The following is a 17,112-nucleotide window of genomic DNA, read 5'->3' on the forward strand; positions in this document are numbered from 1 at the left end:
TTTTTCCATGTGTACAGGGGCAACACGTCGTACTAAATATGTAAGGTCATATCTATGTGGATTTGATTACAGAAACTAATAAAGTATTCTCTAAATAATGAAAAAAAGAATAAGATAAGACTATAAGAGCGAGAGGCAATTTAAATAAGTTCAGGGACCATTTTCATTTCCAGAATTAAGGATTATTTTGATGTTACATCATTGCCTTTTCTCTTTTACTTTCCTTTTTAGTTTTATTTTAGGATTCCCTATTTCTAACGTTCATACAGAGATTTCTTTAACTGAAATACCGAATAGTTTCTTTGGTGTGAAAAACTATAATAGTACACAGGATCCTAATGAGATAATTAATAATGTGAAATAGGAAGTAAAGGGCTAAAGGTGTAAGGAAAGTGGGAAGGGTGGGGGAAAGGTAATAAGGGAGGGGAAAAATTATGAGAAACTGAAAAAATGGAAATAAAGTGTTTGCAAATGGGGAGGGGAGGAGGGGGTGAAGGGAGGGCAGGGACAAGGGGAAAAATGAGAATCAAGACCTATTATGTAAAGGTACAGAATCCCAATGATGAATGTAATTGTGTTGTATACCTAGATTGTACCAATAACCTCAATAAGAAGAAAAAAAAAAGAAAAAAAATTTTAAGAAATACTGCTATAAATAAGAAAAATAAGTTTTCTGGGGAAAACCCTGATGAAATAAATTCTTTACCATTCATACCAACAGTTATCCTGTGATGTACTCACTTCTTTTCTATTCCTCATCCTAAGCAGTGTTTTTCCTAGAGGAAAGGAATGATATGTGTACATGAACACAGGTCGAGGATAGTGTGGACAAGTCTCTACTCAGTCACCACCCTTCAATTCCTGAGTAGATGGCTGTGTTCTGGCCATTTGGTGACTTTCATGTGATAACTTAGGGGCCTGGCAGTGTAAGAACAAGAGTCTGTTGACTCAAGTTGTAGAAAGCATTTTACTCCCAAGCCAGAAAGTTGACTGTATTTATTGTTTTGTTGTTTGCTGTTCATGTTCACTGCACTTGATGGACTTCATTCAACCTCCGCAAACACAGAAGGGTTAGCTTGCTGCAGCCTCATCCATGTCCATACTTGATTTGCACTTCACAAAGGCCTTTTTGGTGTTAGTATTGCTGCCCCCATCTTACAGATGCAAAAACTGAGTAATGACCCCAAAGGAACAAATCAGGTACAGATCTGATTCTAGTTCCATTCATCCTTCCAGGCAGACTGTATGATCATTTAAAGAGTCTGCATTAACAGAGTGCTGTGTTTCACTTGACATTCTGATATATTTTTAAAATTCAGAGTATAGAAAAACATAGTGTATTCATTTTTAAATCCTTCGGAAAATTAAAATGTTTGAAATATTTATTTTAACTGAACAACTTTTTCATGGGCTGGTTCCAAAACCCAGTGTTCTAAGTGTAACCTGGATCTTAAGTTCCACAGTTTAACAGCAATTCAAAGCAGACAACTTTGGAAATGATGAACTTGCCTTAGCTGTATAATTATAAGAACTAAATTTGCTTCCAAGTAGTTCTGGCAATCATGAGTCCTGGGACTCCTCTTATTGGTTCAGAAACACTCCTAAGGGAAGGGTTGTTTTTTGTGGGGTTTTTTTGGGGGTGATACCAGGGATTGAACTCAGGACCTTGCGCTTGTGAGGCAGGCAGCAGCACCACTGAGCTTAATTCCCCAGTTTTTAAAGTGCTTCCTATCACTTCTCATAGTTTATAAATAATCCAGTCTAAGCTCCATGCAACATAATAAATTGCCCTTGCACTCTGACCCAGGTCTAGGGACCAATTAATTGCTCACTAAATAGTGAATGCAGGTATTTTATTTTGGTTCCTGTGAATATATTCTCTTGCTTTTCTGTTCTCATCTTCAGACATCTACAAGGTACCCACTGGACTATTTTTACTAACTATAAATCTAGTTCCTCCAAGATTACTATGTCAGTGTCACATCTCTGAAAACAAATGATCTTTTATGGCATAGGGAACACTACTTCCCCTGAATGTTGGCAGGTGTATTAGTCACTTTTCCTGGCACTGGAACAAAACACCTGACACCTGCAACTTAAAGGAGGAGCATTTTTTTGATTCATGATTTTGATAGGTTCAGTCCATGGCTAGCTGGCTCTGCAACAGAAAAGGCATGCTGGCAGGCCATGGTAGAAGCAGTTGCTTATCCCATGGAAGCCAGGAGGCAAAGAAAGAAGGACAAAGTGAGCTGGGGAAAAATCTGTGCCTTTCTAAGACATACCACTAGTGACCCACCTCCAACCAGATCCTGCCTTCTTAACAGCATATTCAGCTATGAACTCATCAATGGATTAATCCACAGCAAGTATAGAGCCCCTGTTATTCAGTCATCTGCCAAAAGTTCCACTTCTGAACACATGAGACTTTTGCAGGATATTTTAGATCTAAGCCAAAACAACTGGTGTGACCGAAAATTCTCCAGCAAATTGGCCCTTCCATCACACACTGCACAGGGCAGGCGTAGACATCCACCTCTAGGGCCATTTTTCCCTGAGGGTGTTTTTGATCAATGCTGATGATCCATGGCCACACAGAGCTCCTTTCTTCCTAAAATTTCATCTTTTCTGAAAGAAAAAATAATTTGTTTGATACTTTATGAACATATTAGAATCAAATAAAAAATGCCCAGAAGCACTTAGGAAATACCAAGGAGAAAATACAATCCTTTCCTGAACTGCAGCATTTTCTTTGTTAGTGAATGAGCTGTTAAGGACAATCGATTCTTTTCTCTCCTATGAGAAGTCCTTCTTGTGTTTAGTTAGTACAAAAGTGACCCTCTAACTTATTCTCTATAATCCAACATTCTAGTTCCTTAAGCTGTAGTTTATTTCACTCAAAACGATCCAAGTTTTTTCCCCATATTTTATTACAATTAAAAGAAATAGAAGTTAGAATTATGAGGTTTCACTTTTATTGCAGAAGTAAGATGGAGGAAGACTAAGGAAATAATTTTATATAAAACCATACATAGGTTTATTTCAGTAAAGCTAACAAAATCTCTCTGTTGAATACTATAATTTTCCTGTAAGGTCAATGTAAGTTTTAAATGAGTTATTTGGAATTATGGTACAATAAAGCTAAGCAGTTCATATTATGGAGAAAGTATTTAAGTTCAGTGCCATAATTACTTAGCATGCCCTTTCATTCTTTTCAAACATGGTTCACTTGGCACTTGTTTGTTGTCAAAAGGTTGGAAAATATTTTAAAATATAGAATTCAAAAGAAAATTACATGCAATCTTACTACTCCGAGACTAACCTCTGTTACAGCTTAAGTATATACACACATAAAAATCATACCTGTAATTTTTTCTATGCATAGAACATACTTTTTAAAAAAGTTTTATCTCATGGATTTTACTGTATATGCTTTTTAAATCTGTATCAATATGCTGTTAATGTCTAGTAACAGGAGCTCTGACTCAAATTTGAATGTGACTAATGTGTATTATATTATGAAATAAAACAACAGCAATGGGATAAGCTGCAGGATGAGTGTTTCACTAGTTATCAAGGACCCAGTACTTCACATTATCTCTGTCTGATACCAATATTGTCAGCTTTGAGCTAAGGTTGTTTCCATCATGGCCATAAAATTGCCACCATTATCACCTGGGACAAAATGACCACAATGCAAGCCTGCTACTAGGACAGACAGCCCCTCCAGTTGCAGCTGCCTGGGGAAGTGACAGCCAAGGCAAACCAGGGCCCAAGGACATGGCCAGGGCACATCACTAAAATAGGCCCTTTTCCTAAATCATCCCAACAGTAATCAGGACTTAAAGTTGAGATGAGTGCATTTAAGTGTTTTATTTTCATTTAAAAATCAAGTTTCCTTTGTGAAAGGGGAATTCTCATTTAGTAAACATTCTCTAAAGATTTAGCATTTTTGCTGTGTCTTTTTTAGCAACAGATAGTTTCTTTTATAAATATTGATTTGAACAAGTAGAAAAATTAAAAACTAAAAAGCAGAGCTTAAAATAAAAACCTCCTTAATAGATGAAAAACAGTTGTTTTTATTTTTATGTGCTTTTAAATTTTCAGTACCCTTTGAAACAATGTAATAAATAATATAGAGAATTAGTGGGCATTTTAGAAGACCAATTCTGAAAATTAATAGGCATATTTGAAATTACTATTGTAAAAATCAGATGTTAAAGCAAAAGTTATATATCTACTTTTTAAATTATACTATTAAATGTGTAACTTAATGTGTAGTAAATATTCATATTTAATTTTAGGTGCCAGTATAACATATACTAAAATAGAATGGAAGAATTTCTATGGTTCTATAAAAGAACCTATAAAGAGACCATAAATAATTATACTAAAACTCTTTTGCAATATTTTTATGGGACTAAAAATTGAAAACTTCCTAATAGGGAAATTTTCTTAAATGAGACATGAAATAAGTAAGCCATAGAGATCCAAAATGTATATGTCCTGTGGGAACCCTGAATGAACAGTCATTTCTTAGGATAATTTTTCACAATGTATAAAAATCAAGGATTTTTAAAAATTAATTTTATTGATGCATTTAAGGTATACAATATAATGGCATTCATCGTTGGAAATTTGCATCTTTACATAATCCATCTTGGATCTTACTTTTTCCCTATCCCCCTGCCCTCCTTTCAACCCCTCCACCTCTCTCTGTATACAAAGACTTTATTTGTATTTTTTCATTTTCTCATATTAATTCCATTCTTTCTTTCTTTTCCCCTATTCCTGTCACTTCCCCTTCCCCTTTCCACCTTTTCTTCCTACTTCACATTATCTGTTATACCTTTTAGTCCTTATTTACACTTTCATTTTCTCACACTAGAGAAAGAAACTATTTGGTATATATACATATGTGTGTCCTATTTAATTCACTTAAGAGTATTGCTTCAATGTGCATCCATTTAGCCATAAATCTCTCTAGTTTCTCATTCTTTATGGCTGAGTAGTACTCCATTTTATAAAAAACAACAGCAACACATTTTTTTATTCAGTCTCCCATCGGTGGACAGTTGGGCTGCTTCCAAGTTTTAGCTATTACAAATTGTGTTGCTATGAACATGGGTGCACATATATCACTGTGGTATGATTCTTTTAATGCTTTAGGGAAGATATCCAGCAGGGGAATAGCTGGGTCAAACGGGACTTCCAATCCTAGTTCTTTGAGATATCTCCATATGAATTTCCACAGTGGTTGCACAAGTCTACACTTCCACCAGCAGTGGAGCAGTGTTCCTCTTTCCCCACAGCCCCACCAACATTTGTTACTGGTTGATTTCATGATAGCAGCCATTCTCTCTGGGGTGAGGTAGACTCTCAGCATTGTTTTGTTGTTTTCATTTGCATCTCTTGAATGACCAGTAATGGTGAACATTTTTTCATATGTTTATTTACTATTTCTTCTTCCTTGTCTGAGAAATGACTGTTTATGTCAGGTGCCCATTTTGGACTGGGTCTTTAAATTTGGGAGGTCTGATTTTTTTAAAGTTCTTTATATATTCTAGATAGTAGACCTTTGTCTGTGGGACAACTGGTAAAAATTTTTCCCACATTCTTCACCCTGTTGGTGGTTTCTCTTGCTGTGCAGAAGCTTTTTAATAAGAAGAAATCCCACTTGTTGATTGTTTATGGTAGTTCACAGGCAACTGAAATTTTATTCATAAAATCTTTTCCTACACTAGTGTCTTCAAGAGTTCTACCTAACCTTTCTTCCAGCCATTGTAGTGTTTCTCTTCTAATATTTAGATCTTTGATCTACTTCAATTTTAATTTAGTGCATGGTGAGAGATACCGGTCTACTTTTAATCTTTGGCAAGCTGAAACCCAGTTTTTTCCAGCACCATTTATTAAAGAGGTTATCTTTCCTCCAGTGAGGGTGTTTGGCTCCTATGTCAAATATGAGGTGGCTGAGTTTGTCTGGAGTTGTTTCAGCATCTTCTAATTTGTTCCACTGATCCTCAGGTCTGTTTCTTTGCCAGTACCATCCTGTTTTTATCACAGTAGTTTTGTAGTATAGTTTCAAGTTAGGGATTGTGATACCACCTACCTTGTCTTTATTGCCTAGAATTGCTTTTGCCATTCTAGGTCTCTTGTTTCAAATGAACTTTTATATTATTTTCTCAAGGTCTGTGAAGTATTCTGCTGGGATTTCAGTTGGGATTCCATTAAATCTATATAGTTGTTTTGGAAGTATGGCAATTTTTACTATGTTGATTCTTTCTACCCAGGAGCAAGGGATGTCTTTCCATTTTCTGATATCCTCTTCAATCTCTTTTTTTTTTCAGAGTGCTGTAGTTTTCAAAATAGAGGTCTTTGATTTCTTTTGTTAGGTTGATTCGTAGATATTTCAATTTTTTGGATGCTATTGTGAAAGGAATTGATTGCCCCATTTCTCTTTCAGCAAGTCTGTTTTTCATGTACAGGAAAGCTGTTGATTTTTGTGTCTTGACCATGTACCCACCTACTTTACTAAATTTAGTTATTAAGTCTAGAAGACTTTTGTTGGAGTTCTGGGGTCTTCTATATAGAGTATCTTGTCATCTGCAAATAATGACAATTTGACTTCTTCATTTCCTATTTTTATTCCTTTTATTTCTTTCTCTTTTCTAATTTCTGTGACTAATGTTCCTAAAACTATATTGAACAGGAGTGGTAATAGTGGACATCCTTCTCTTGTTCTTGATTTTAGGGTGAAGAATGGCAGTTTTTGACCATATTGTCTGTTGGTTTTTCATAGATATCTTTTATCATATTGAGATGTAGAGACCATCTATTCCAATTTTTTGGAGGGGTTTTATCATAAATGCATGTTGGATTTTGTCAAATACTTTTTCTGCATCTATTGAGATGATCATATGCTTTTTATCCTTAGCTCTATTAATATAGCATATTAGGTATTGATTTGTGTATGTTGAACCATCCCTGCATCTCTGGGATGAATTCCACTTGGTCAGGGTGTATGATCTTCTTGATGATCTTCTGCATTCTATTTGCCAGTATCTTATTAAGGATTTTTGCATTTATTCATTAGTGAGATTGGCCTGTAGTTCTCTTTTTCAGTTAGGTCATTCTGTGCTTTGGGGATCAAGGTGATTCTTGCTTCCAGGAATGAACTCAGGAGTATTGCTTCCCTTTCAATTTCATTGAAGAGTTTATCCCCAGCCCTCATTGAAGAGTTTAAACAGTTGTGGCAGCAGTTCCTCTCTAAATGTCTTGTAGAACTCAGCAGTGAAACCATCAGGACCCAGGCTTTTCTTAGTAAATTTTAAATTACATTTTCAAATTGATATTGGGTTGTTTAGAAATTTTTGGTCATATTCCTTCAACTTTGGTAATTCATATGTATCTAGGAATCTGTCCATGTCTTTTGTATTTTCCTTGTTATTGGAAAATAACAATATATAGGTTCTCAAAGTAGGTATTGATGATCCTCTGTATTTCTCCTGCGTCCATTGTAATTTTACCCTTTTCATTCCTAATTGCATGGATTTGGCCTTTTCTTTCTTTCCTTTTTTTATTTTATTTTATTTTATTTTATTTTATTTTATTTTATTTTATTTTATTTTTATGAGATTGGCTAAGGATTTGATAGTTTTGTTTATTTTTTTGAAGAACCAACTCTTGGCCTCATTGATTTTTTTTTTTTGTATTGTTTTTTTAGTCTCCATTGCATTGATTTCTGCCCTGATCTTTGTAATTTCCTCCCTTGTCTGAGCTTTGGGTTTGTTTTGCTCTTCTTTTTCTAGAAGCTTCAGGTTCAGCATTAGGTTATGTATGAGCTCACTCTGTTTTCCTAATATGAGTATTCACTGCTAGGAATTTCTCTCATAAGACTGCTTTCATTGTGTCCCATAGATTCCAGTATATTGTATTGTCATTGTCATTTTATTGTAGGAACTGTCTGATTTCTTCTTTAATTTCCTCTGTGACGTGTGTTGTTCAATTTCCATATGTCTGTGAAATTGTGGTTTCTTTTACTATTGATCTCCAGTTTCATTACTCTACAGTCTGATAATATACAGAGGATCACTTCAATCCTTTGCATTTACTTAAACATGATCTGTGAGTGAGTATGTGGTCTATTTTGGAGAATAATCCATGTGCAGCTGAAAAGAATGTGTATTATGATTCTGTGGGGTGGGACACTCTGTAAACATCTGTTAAGTTCATTTGTTCAAGAGTTTGATTGAGTTCTAGTATTTTGTTGGTTATTTTTTGTCTAGTTGATCTTTTCTATTTGTGAAAGTGAGATATTGACATCCCCCACTACTATGGTATTAGTATTTTTTTGATTTTTCATGTCCATTAATGTTTGTTTTATATAGTTGGGTGCACTAGTGTTTGGTGTATATATATATCAGTAATTGTCATCTCTTCCTCTTGGGTTGTTCCTTTTACAAGGATGTGTAGTTATCTTCTTTATCTCTCTTAATCAGTGTGGGTTTGAAATCCACTTGATCTGCAAAGAGGATAGCTACTCCTGCTTTTGTGTGGGGGAGGGGCTCCTGTTGTATGGAGTATTGTTTTCCACCCTTTAACTTTTAGTCATGAGTTTGTTTTTTAGATAAGTAAGGGGCCAGGGATTTAGCTCAATGGTTCTGCTGCCTCTCTTGCAAGAGCAAGGTCCCGAGTTTGTTCCCTGGTACCAGAAAAAGAGAGAGAGAGAGAGAGAGAGAGAGAGAGAGAGAGAAAAGTAAAGTGTATTTCTTCTATGAAGCATATTGTTGAATCTTGCTTCTTGACCCATTCTGCCAGTCTGTTTCTTTTGATTGTTGAACTGAGACCATTAACATTGATGGTTATAACTGATATGAATTGATTTATCCTTGTCGTGACTTTTTCTTTTTGTGGATTCTTCCCCTTTGCATTTAATTTCTTGTTGTACTTGGTGGATTCATTCTACTGGGCTCCTTGGGGTTATCATCCTCATTGTCTTTTCCTAGGATATTGTTTAAAACTTTTTGGAGTCCTGGTTTGGTATTCATGAAGTTCCTAAGGCACTCTTTGTCATAAAAGTACCCTATTTCTCCAGGTTTTTTGTTGTTGTTGTTGTTTTTGTTTTGTTTTGTTTTGGAGACAGTGTCTCACTATGTAGTTGAGACTGACCTGGAACTCGCTGAGTGGCCCAGGCTGGTCTCCAACTCACAGTGATCCTCCTGCCTCAGCCTCCTGAGTGCTGGGATTATAGGCATGCACCACCACATCCAGCTTTTCCATCAGTTTTGAAAGATAGTTTTGCAGGGTACATCAATCTGGGTTGGAGGTTGTTTTCCTTTGGGGCTTGAAATAAGTCACTGCAAGTTCTTCTTGCCTGGAGAGTTTGTGTTGAGAAGTCTGCTGTGATTCTGATGGGCTTTCCTTTGTATGTGATTTATTTTGTTTTCTCTAGCTGCTTATCGAATTTTGTTCTTCTGTTGACTTTCTGGAATCTTAACTCTCATATCCCTATGTGTAGATTTTTTTTTTATCACAGCTGGTTGGAGTCCTATATGCTTCACTTTATCTGTATGTCAATTTCTTTTCCCCTACTTCAGGTTTTCTGCCCTTACTTCTGTGAACAATTTGTTGTTGTTCTTTTTTTTCAAATGTCAACTGTACACTCTCCTTTTTCTTCATTGACTCTGATCAGCCTTATGTTATTCTTCTTTACATCATCTATTAGCTGCTGGATTGATTTCTCATGGTTCCTTACTGTTTTTAAGAAATGTTTCTTTTCCTAATCACTAATTGCAATCCTGTCTCCTATATCTTAACTTTTGTCCTTGCATTGGCTCATTCTGATGCATAAACTTTCAATGCAGTTTTTAATCTCATGGAAATCTGTTTGCATCTGTTTTATGGATTTCATTTGTTACCTTTGTTGGGATTCCATCATGTTCCTCAGCTCCTCTATTTTTTTTTAAACTGTGCCCTCTCTAGATTTATTAATCATGTCTAGCCCTATGGGCATAATCTCTGCTGCTATTTGAGAAATTGTTTCTGATTTCATTTTTCCCAGGTCCTCTTTCATTGCCAGTTCAGGGAGTCCAGGTAGTTGAGTATCAGATTGTTCTATCTCATTGCCCTTTGGGGTTGCCTTAGGTGATCTGGAAGTCTGGTTTTGAGACTTGTTTATGTGTCTTCTCATTTCAGCAGATGCAGCCTACTGTGCGTTTGTTGAGGCAACTTTTTGCTCATGCAGTGGTCTTCAATTCTCAGCAAGCCACCAAGCAGCCTTTTCTCTGCTGCTCACCAGTATACCAATTACTGGGTTCAGAATAGTGGCCTTCTGGATCCCTGAGCTGACCTGTTGACTAGGCAGGCTTCTGGCTGGGGCCTGTGCACACTTTGGATGGTATCTAGGTATGCCTCTCGCTGGGGTCACTATGTAGCTGTTGTCTGGGAGGGACTTTTGCTGGGGGCTTGCAACCCAGTTCCTTTTGTCTGTGTGGGCTTCTTGCTAGGGTCTCCATGCACTTATTAGTGGTATCAGGGTGAGCCTCTGGCTGTTGCTTGTGTGCCTGGGTAGCTTTTTTCCAGGTAGGCCATTTGCCATGGCCTTTGTGCCCAAGCCTCTGAGGTCGGGGTGGAGCCCTGGCTGGGATCTGCCTGCAGCCAAGGCCCTCTGATCCACACAGCTGCTCCTCTGGTGATCTGTGCGCACTTACTGATGGTATAGTCAGAGTCTGGCTGAAGCTTGTGCACCTGTGTGGCTCTTTTGTGGGTGGGCCTATGGCCTGGGCGGGTGTGCCAGAGCCTCTGGGGTCAGGGCGGAGCCCTGGCTGGGCTCTACCTGGAGCTGTGCTTCTCTGGTCCACACAGCTGCTCCTTCGGATCTGCGCACACTTACTGATGGTGTGGTGGGCCTCTCAAAACCAAGGATTTTTTAAAAAGCTGTCTAAAAGATAACTATCAGGGTAAAGTTACTATTACATTAAAGAGGTCACCCAGTTGGTCTGACTCTCTTACTCTGGAAGGGCTCTGACTAGGATCAGAAGACAAACAGAACTCCTCCCTGTGGAGGGACCATCCTGTGATACATTTCACTGAGTGTGCCACATTCCACTGCATCTCTGTGTTTTGGAAATAAGAGCAGAGACTAAAAGATGTTTTGGTGTTTCAAGACTGTCTCACCCTCCATGCCCAACTCACCGCCAGAGAATTTACATACATTTACGTTTTTATTTTTTAATAAATTCTAACTCCCTCACTTACTCCTGAAGTGAAGGTAATACAGAATCATAACAAGCACAAAGGACCCTGTTGGACCCCCATTTCAATAAAATAGTCATTCAGATTTTGTTGGCATTCTTCTTTTTTAAAAAGTATCATAGTAACAGTCCTTGTATGATACAATGTGGGAGCACTGGTTTACTTGGGAGAGGGCCTGGTCCTCCCTCTGGCATCAAGTGGCCATGTGACCATGAACAGGCAGCTATGGCTCAGGGAAAGGGTGGATGAATCAAATGTGTCTCATGTTCCTTCCACTAGAATTGAGGCATCAGAAGAGTATTTGTTCTTGATCATGTAGAGAGTTTACTTGTTTGTTCATATTTATAAAACATGACTCCCAGAAGTAAGTGAGGGGTGTGTGACTGGATTTGGTGGTGATGGTAGAATTTAAATTGAAGGGGTCAGCACTGTGCCAATTGACAATATTACCTCTACCCTCCAGTGTGAATGTAAATAAGCATAGTTTCTAAGGAGGCTCAGAGGAACCTGAGAAATAGGTTCATTTGCCCTGGATCAAGATGTTGGTGGTCCAGCCCTCAATTGAAAGGTTTGTTAAGTAATGCATGATCAAATTACTCTCTTGCAAGAGAAGGTACTGCTGCCCTCAAATGTCCTCTCACTAGCCTTGTTAGAACTCTCAGAGGAACTTCTTAAGTTTCAACAATCTCTGGATATGTTTGTTCTACAGTAGGCTTGATGTGGAGGTGGAGTACCTACAACACACAGACACTGCTGGCTGCAGAGTGCCCAGCAGACCAGAGAAGACACAGCCTTCACCACATCCTTAAAGTTGGCCTATGAATTGTTTTTGTTTCATATCTTAAAAAATAAATAAGTAAACAAACTCCATGCATTCCTGTATAGTTTGCCTAATAAATTAATTTTGTTTTATACATGAGAAGTTAGTTCCCTGGAATGGCTTTGACACTGTCTTCTGCTTCTCTCAAACAGAGCTATCACTCTGGAGAATCATCTGGTGGTCCTTGCAACAACAGCAAGTGATGCTGGAGCTTACTATGTGCAGGCTGTCAATGAGAGGAATGGAGAGAACAAGACGAGCCCATTCATTCATCTGAGCATAAGAAGTGAGTTTGGAAAGTCCAAACAATAATTCCGAAAGAATGACAGTTTTTCTGTAACTAATAACCACTGCCTTTTTTTCTTTTTTTTTTTTTTTTTTTTTTTGGTACTGGGGATCAAATTCAGGACCTTGCGCTTGCCAGGCACGTGCACACCACTGAGCTACATCCATGGCCCCTATAACCACTTTCTGCTTGGACATTGTGCAGTGAATCTTCTTTCTCTGGTATAATTGTTACAGTAATGTTGACCCAGTGTCAATAGTTTAAAGAGCTTCAGGGATGTTGCTTCCTTTCCCACACTTTGCAGAAAATGTGAATTTACCTGACTTTTAAAAATGCAAGTTCTTATTTGCTTCATGGGTTTAAAACATTTCTTTTAATATGTTTTTTTTGAACCGGGGATTGAACTCGGGTCCTTAATATGTATTGTTTTTAACAACAAAAAATTATTTGACTTTCATGGATAGTTTCCATGAACTTTGTTTGAGACTAGATTAGAAACATATTATTTTATTTTAATCTAACAATAACTTCCTTGAGGAAAAATACATACATATGTGAAGTTGTGTTAAAATGAGCAGTATTTAACCATAATCAGTTGATCGTTTTGCTGCATGATTTAACTAAAAGCCCAAGTCATGAGAAAATATACGTAAATTGCAGTGGTAGTGATGGTTTATTTATGGGGATTTCAGTTTGAGAATGCTAAATGTTTGGTCTTTGAAATCCTACCAGAGAATTTCTAGAGAAGGGAAACATATCCAAAAGCAAGAATGTTACGGGATTGCGAGTCTTCTCCAGGTTCTTAATGTCCTAAACAAAGAACTGAGCAGGACACCCAAGAATTGCAGTGGGATCCACGATTTATTTGATAGAGAAGAGACAAGATACTCAAGGTGAGAGCGGGCCAATGAGAATAGTCCACAACACTGAGGCATTTGGTGTTTAGAGTTTTAAATTGTAGGGCTGTATGTGGGATTGATGATTTGGTCTGAAGTATAATTCCTGCCAGTGAGTGGCTTGACTTAACCACTCCCTTGCACAATGGAGGTTTTGACTTTTTTATGGCCCTTGGAAGAACTGTCGTGGTATCCAAAGCCTATAGGGGCCTCAAATCTACATAGTTAATAACATGGTGGTTAAGGTTGGGGTCAGACAAGAGTTGCGGAAGACCACTGGATGCATGGTAGGGGATGAGTGGTATAATTGAGTGAAGTTACCTGGTTGCCTTTTCCCTTTGTGTTTGATGTTTTAACTCAAGGCGGATCTAATTCCAAAAGGCAGTTCCAAGGGAGACCCTCCCATTTTTTCCCAGCTGTTCCCTTTGTAACTTTATGTCTCATATCTCATCCAGAAAGCAGGCTCTAAGGTTGACCAGTTCTCTCTCCTTTCTCCAGTCTTTTCCTTACTACGTCTTGTCTCAAGAACACTGGACTGCATTAGATTGAAATATGCATAATAGAGGGTGTGTCATCAAACATTGGCAGCTTGATGCTTTGTGGAGTGAAATGCAGGTGTGCTGCTGTGAAAATACAGTTAGAACATAGTTATAGTAGATGCTAAATTTCAAAATAGTATGTTCACATCATATGAGAGTGAATTATATTGACTTGTATTCATAGTGAATTTCATCTTTTGGAAAATTTCTTCAGGAGATTATTTTCCCTTCAGGCAGTTTGTGAAGTGGGTGGGACAGAACAGTAGTGTTTTCTTCACGTGGTCCCTCAGGACAGTTGCCAGTAGAGTTAACAGAGTAAAGATTTGCACTGGAGTGTGTGAATTAACAGAGTGCACCTGAGCTCATCCTCATTTGTCCAACACATCCTATAAATAAGTGATCTGTACTGCTGTGCCATGCTGTCTGTCAGCAGCACCTTAATGCCCAGGGATTGAGTTCTGTTCTTCAGACTGGACAGGGCAGATTCAAGTTTAGAGAGAGCTTTTAATGCTTTGAAGAGTTATACCCCATGATGGGATGGGGAGCTCTCAACATCCAGAGCATGTTGCCTTGCTGCTTAAAAGACTGCCTGAATAACAAATAAGACTCATAGTAGAAATTAACAGAGATAACAAAGGATGGAAATTGTATGATCAAGTAGATTGTGATTATTTTTAATGATTTCCAAGTTTTACAACTAGAACCATTTATACTATTTAGCAAATCTGATTTGTACTCAGTTGTGATATATTGAGTAAAAACTGGAAGAATTCTGGGTCAGAAACAAAGGAATTAGCTTAGTCTGTTAGAATGGGAGTAATAAAATAATTCCACAAAAATTCTGGTTCACTATATATTAGCCTCACAAAGTTATAAAATAATTTGCACATTGTGGCTTCCTACAGGCTATCCTGATGGCCAGTAGAAAATAAAACTAGTACAGTGTTTCCAAATTGCCATATAAATGCAATACAATGGCATTGGATAATTGAAATATGTAAATTTCTTCAGTGATTTCAGTTTCTACCCCAACCAAAAAGTATATTGAAAGCTGCTCATAAATATTATAATTAACTGGCTACATTTTCTTGTATATTTTTATCTTTTCATTGGCACCAGGTAAAATGTGTAAAAGGTAAGGTACAATGAGTTTGATGATCTACACTTATTTTAAAGCTTATTAGAAAAATCTACATTTTGTTTCTGTATATACCCTTTGCTTTTTATCAAGACCACATACAATCTGAGAAGGAAGATGGTTGAGGAAACTGCCTTATTTTAATTCTTCAGAGAATCTTCCTGTGACATAGTGGAATTAGCTATATGTTAAATGTACTAATGAGGCATTTCCCAACTGAAAGTTCTGTTTTGAAAACCTCTAAAGATCAGAAGTCTTGATAAACCTGCAGAAGCACCCAGAATTTTGTGTTGAAATGTGGCTGCACTCTGTGTGCAGTACTTGCTGTTGGTACAGGATCATCTTGTGAGGCCAACACCTCCCTGATCTATTGTGAAATTAGATATTCTAAAGACCCTGGCACACTGTGGCAAGACATAGTGAGTCCATAGCCTTAGACAGCTTCCCCCCCCCCGAGGTAGGCTTTTGTAAAAACATCAAACAAGATTGATGAAAATTTTAAAAATCTTGCCAGCCAGCATTTCTAAAAAATCAAAAGATATTACAGCCAATTATCATTTAACGAAGATAAATTTTTTCCTTGGTGTCAGGAGAATAAAGTAGAGGACCTTTGTGTAGTTACTGTGATCAGGGTAGCAGGGTGCTGGAAATCAAATTCTTGGTGGAGTGTACTGTAATTAATTTTAAAGAGGAGCATCACTGGCTCTACCTCTCCTTTCCCGTACAAGGGCAGTACAGCCTCAGAGTGAGGTAGCAGCCAGAGAACCAGCTTTGTCTCAGAGCACCTGAGTGATGCACTGCCACTCTGCAATGGAAGAAAAGAAATGTCCAGTTCCAAGTACCCGAGAATTCAAAAGCTGCAGCACCTTTCCAGGTGCTGAATATTTTGGCTAGACTTGAGGTTTATGAAAAGCAAAAACATGAAGCGTGTACAGATAAAAGTAAATTTTTAAATTGTACAAATGCTAACGTGAAATGTAGTCCTGCTGTTCTGTGCTATTTAGGAGATGTGTTATTATGTCTTAACATCTCTCCCTGTTTTTGTGGTTAAGATAAATTGCAGCTAGGGTGGTGTAGTATCCCTGTCTGGAAGGAGCCGTCCCTGTACTCTCCATCCTCTGCTCAGAGCCAATGCTTGCTGCCTTCACAGGGGCAGATTCCCTTTGAAGTTCTAATGTGATGTGAAGCCAGCAGATGTTAAGGACATAGGTGGGACTGCTGAAGCATCATGTATGAATTTTTCATAGCTGGCTCCTGCAGCTCAAGTGCACAACAGAAAAAGAATGGTCTGAACTCACCCGAGAGTAGACATTTCCATTCTAAGGTCAAACCCAGGCAAGCTTTATAAACCTGTCAACCTGTTTTGGCTCTCACTTTGAAGATTTTACATTGAGTTAACTTTTCTGGTTCAGATCTTCTGAATTGAATTCATAGGTGAATGGAAGTTTCTTCTTTAAAAAAACTATCATTAGAAGATGAGAAGAATTCTGTACAATGATTAATCAATCATTGCTTAAATGCCATTGTACATATGTTAGACACATCATCAGTTCTGATCCAATATTCAAAATGTCCAGTGTAATGAGATTCTCTACTAGGGATGAAGCTTAGATTAAAAAAGAAATGACTGCCTCTCTCCTTCTTTCTTTTTTTACCTCTTTCATTTTAATGTCTCCTCTTCAAACAACATTTGTAGATAGGATATCATTTCAGCTGATCATCCTCAGGCTGACAAACTCTTGCTTTTAATTCTGAAGTCCACTTAACATTCTTTTGTCCTCTACAATGCTAATTTAACTGCAGACCGCATATATAGTTAGTAGTTGAAAATGGATTCCTGAGAATAATGTCTGCACAGTCATCCAAGAGGCCTGCCCTCTGAAATGTGGCTTTTGTGCATCTGGACAAAATTTTATCTTATTTTCCTATACCTTTCACATTAAAGGGAGAGAAGGAGGCAGGCAAAAGCCTTTTAAGTGGATCCTGACATACATGCACTGGATTTCTAATGCAATAGGAACTGTTTAAAATAGAGTCTTACTCAAAACTAGTCTGGGGATAGGCTACACAAGCTGCAGCTCTGTGGATTGCATGATAATTTACTGTCAGAACTTGCTGATACATCATTAGGAAGTCTATTTTATAGTACAGTCCTAAGTTTAATCATTTAGCTATGTTGGATC

The 17,112-nt window shown here is 37.6% G+C and overlaps 1 protein-coding gene across 1 annotated transcript in view; it reads left to right on the forward strand.

Moving 5' to 3' along the window:
* The window catches only part of Sdk1 (sidekick cell adhesion molecule 1), a 551,006-nt gene that overhangs the window by 188,289 nt on the left and 345,605 nt on the right, over window positions 1–17,112 (forward strand). Inside the window, exon 4 of the mRNA XM_010642816.2 lies at window positions 12,223–12,356. Coding sequence (XP_010641118.1) covers window positions 12,223–12,356 — 134 coding nt within the window. The remainder of the gene's footprint in view (window positions 1–12,222; window positions 12,357–17,112) is intronic.

Source organism: Fukomys damarensis, unplaced genomic scaffold (assembly GCF_012274545.1).
Source record: "Fukomys damarensis isolate Sample0158 unplaced genomic scaffold, DMR_v1.0_HiC HiC_scaffold_17, whole genome shotgun sequence".
In the NCBI taxonomy this organism is placed as follows: Eukaryota; Metazoa; Chordata; class Mammalia; order Rodentia; family Bathyergidae; genus Fukomys; species Fukomys damarensis.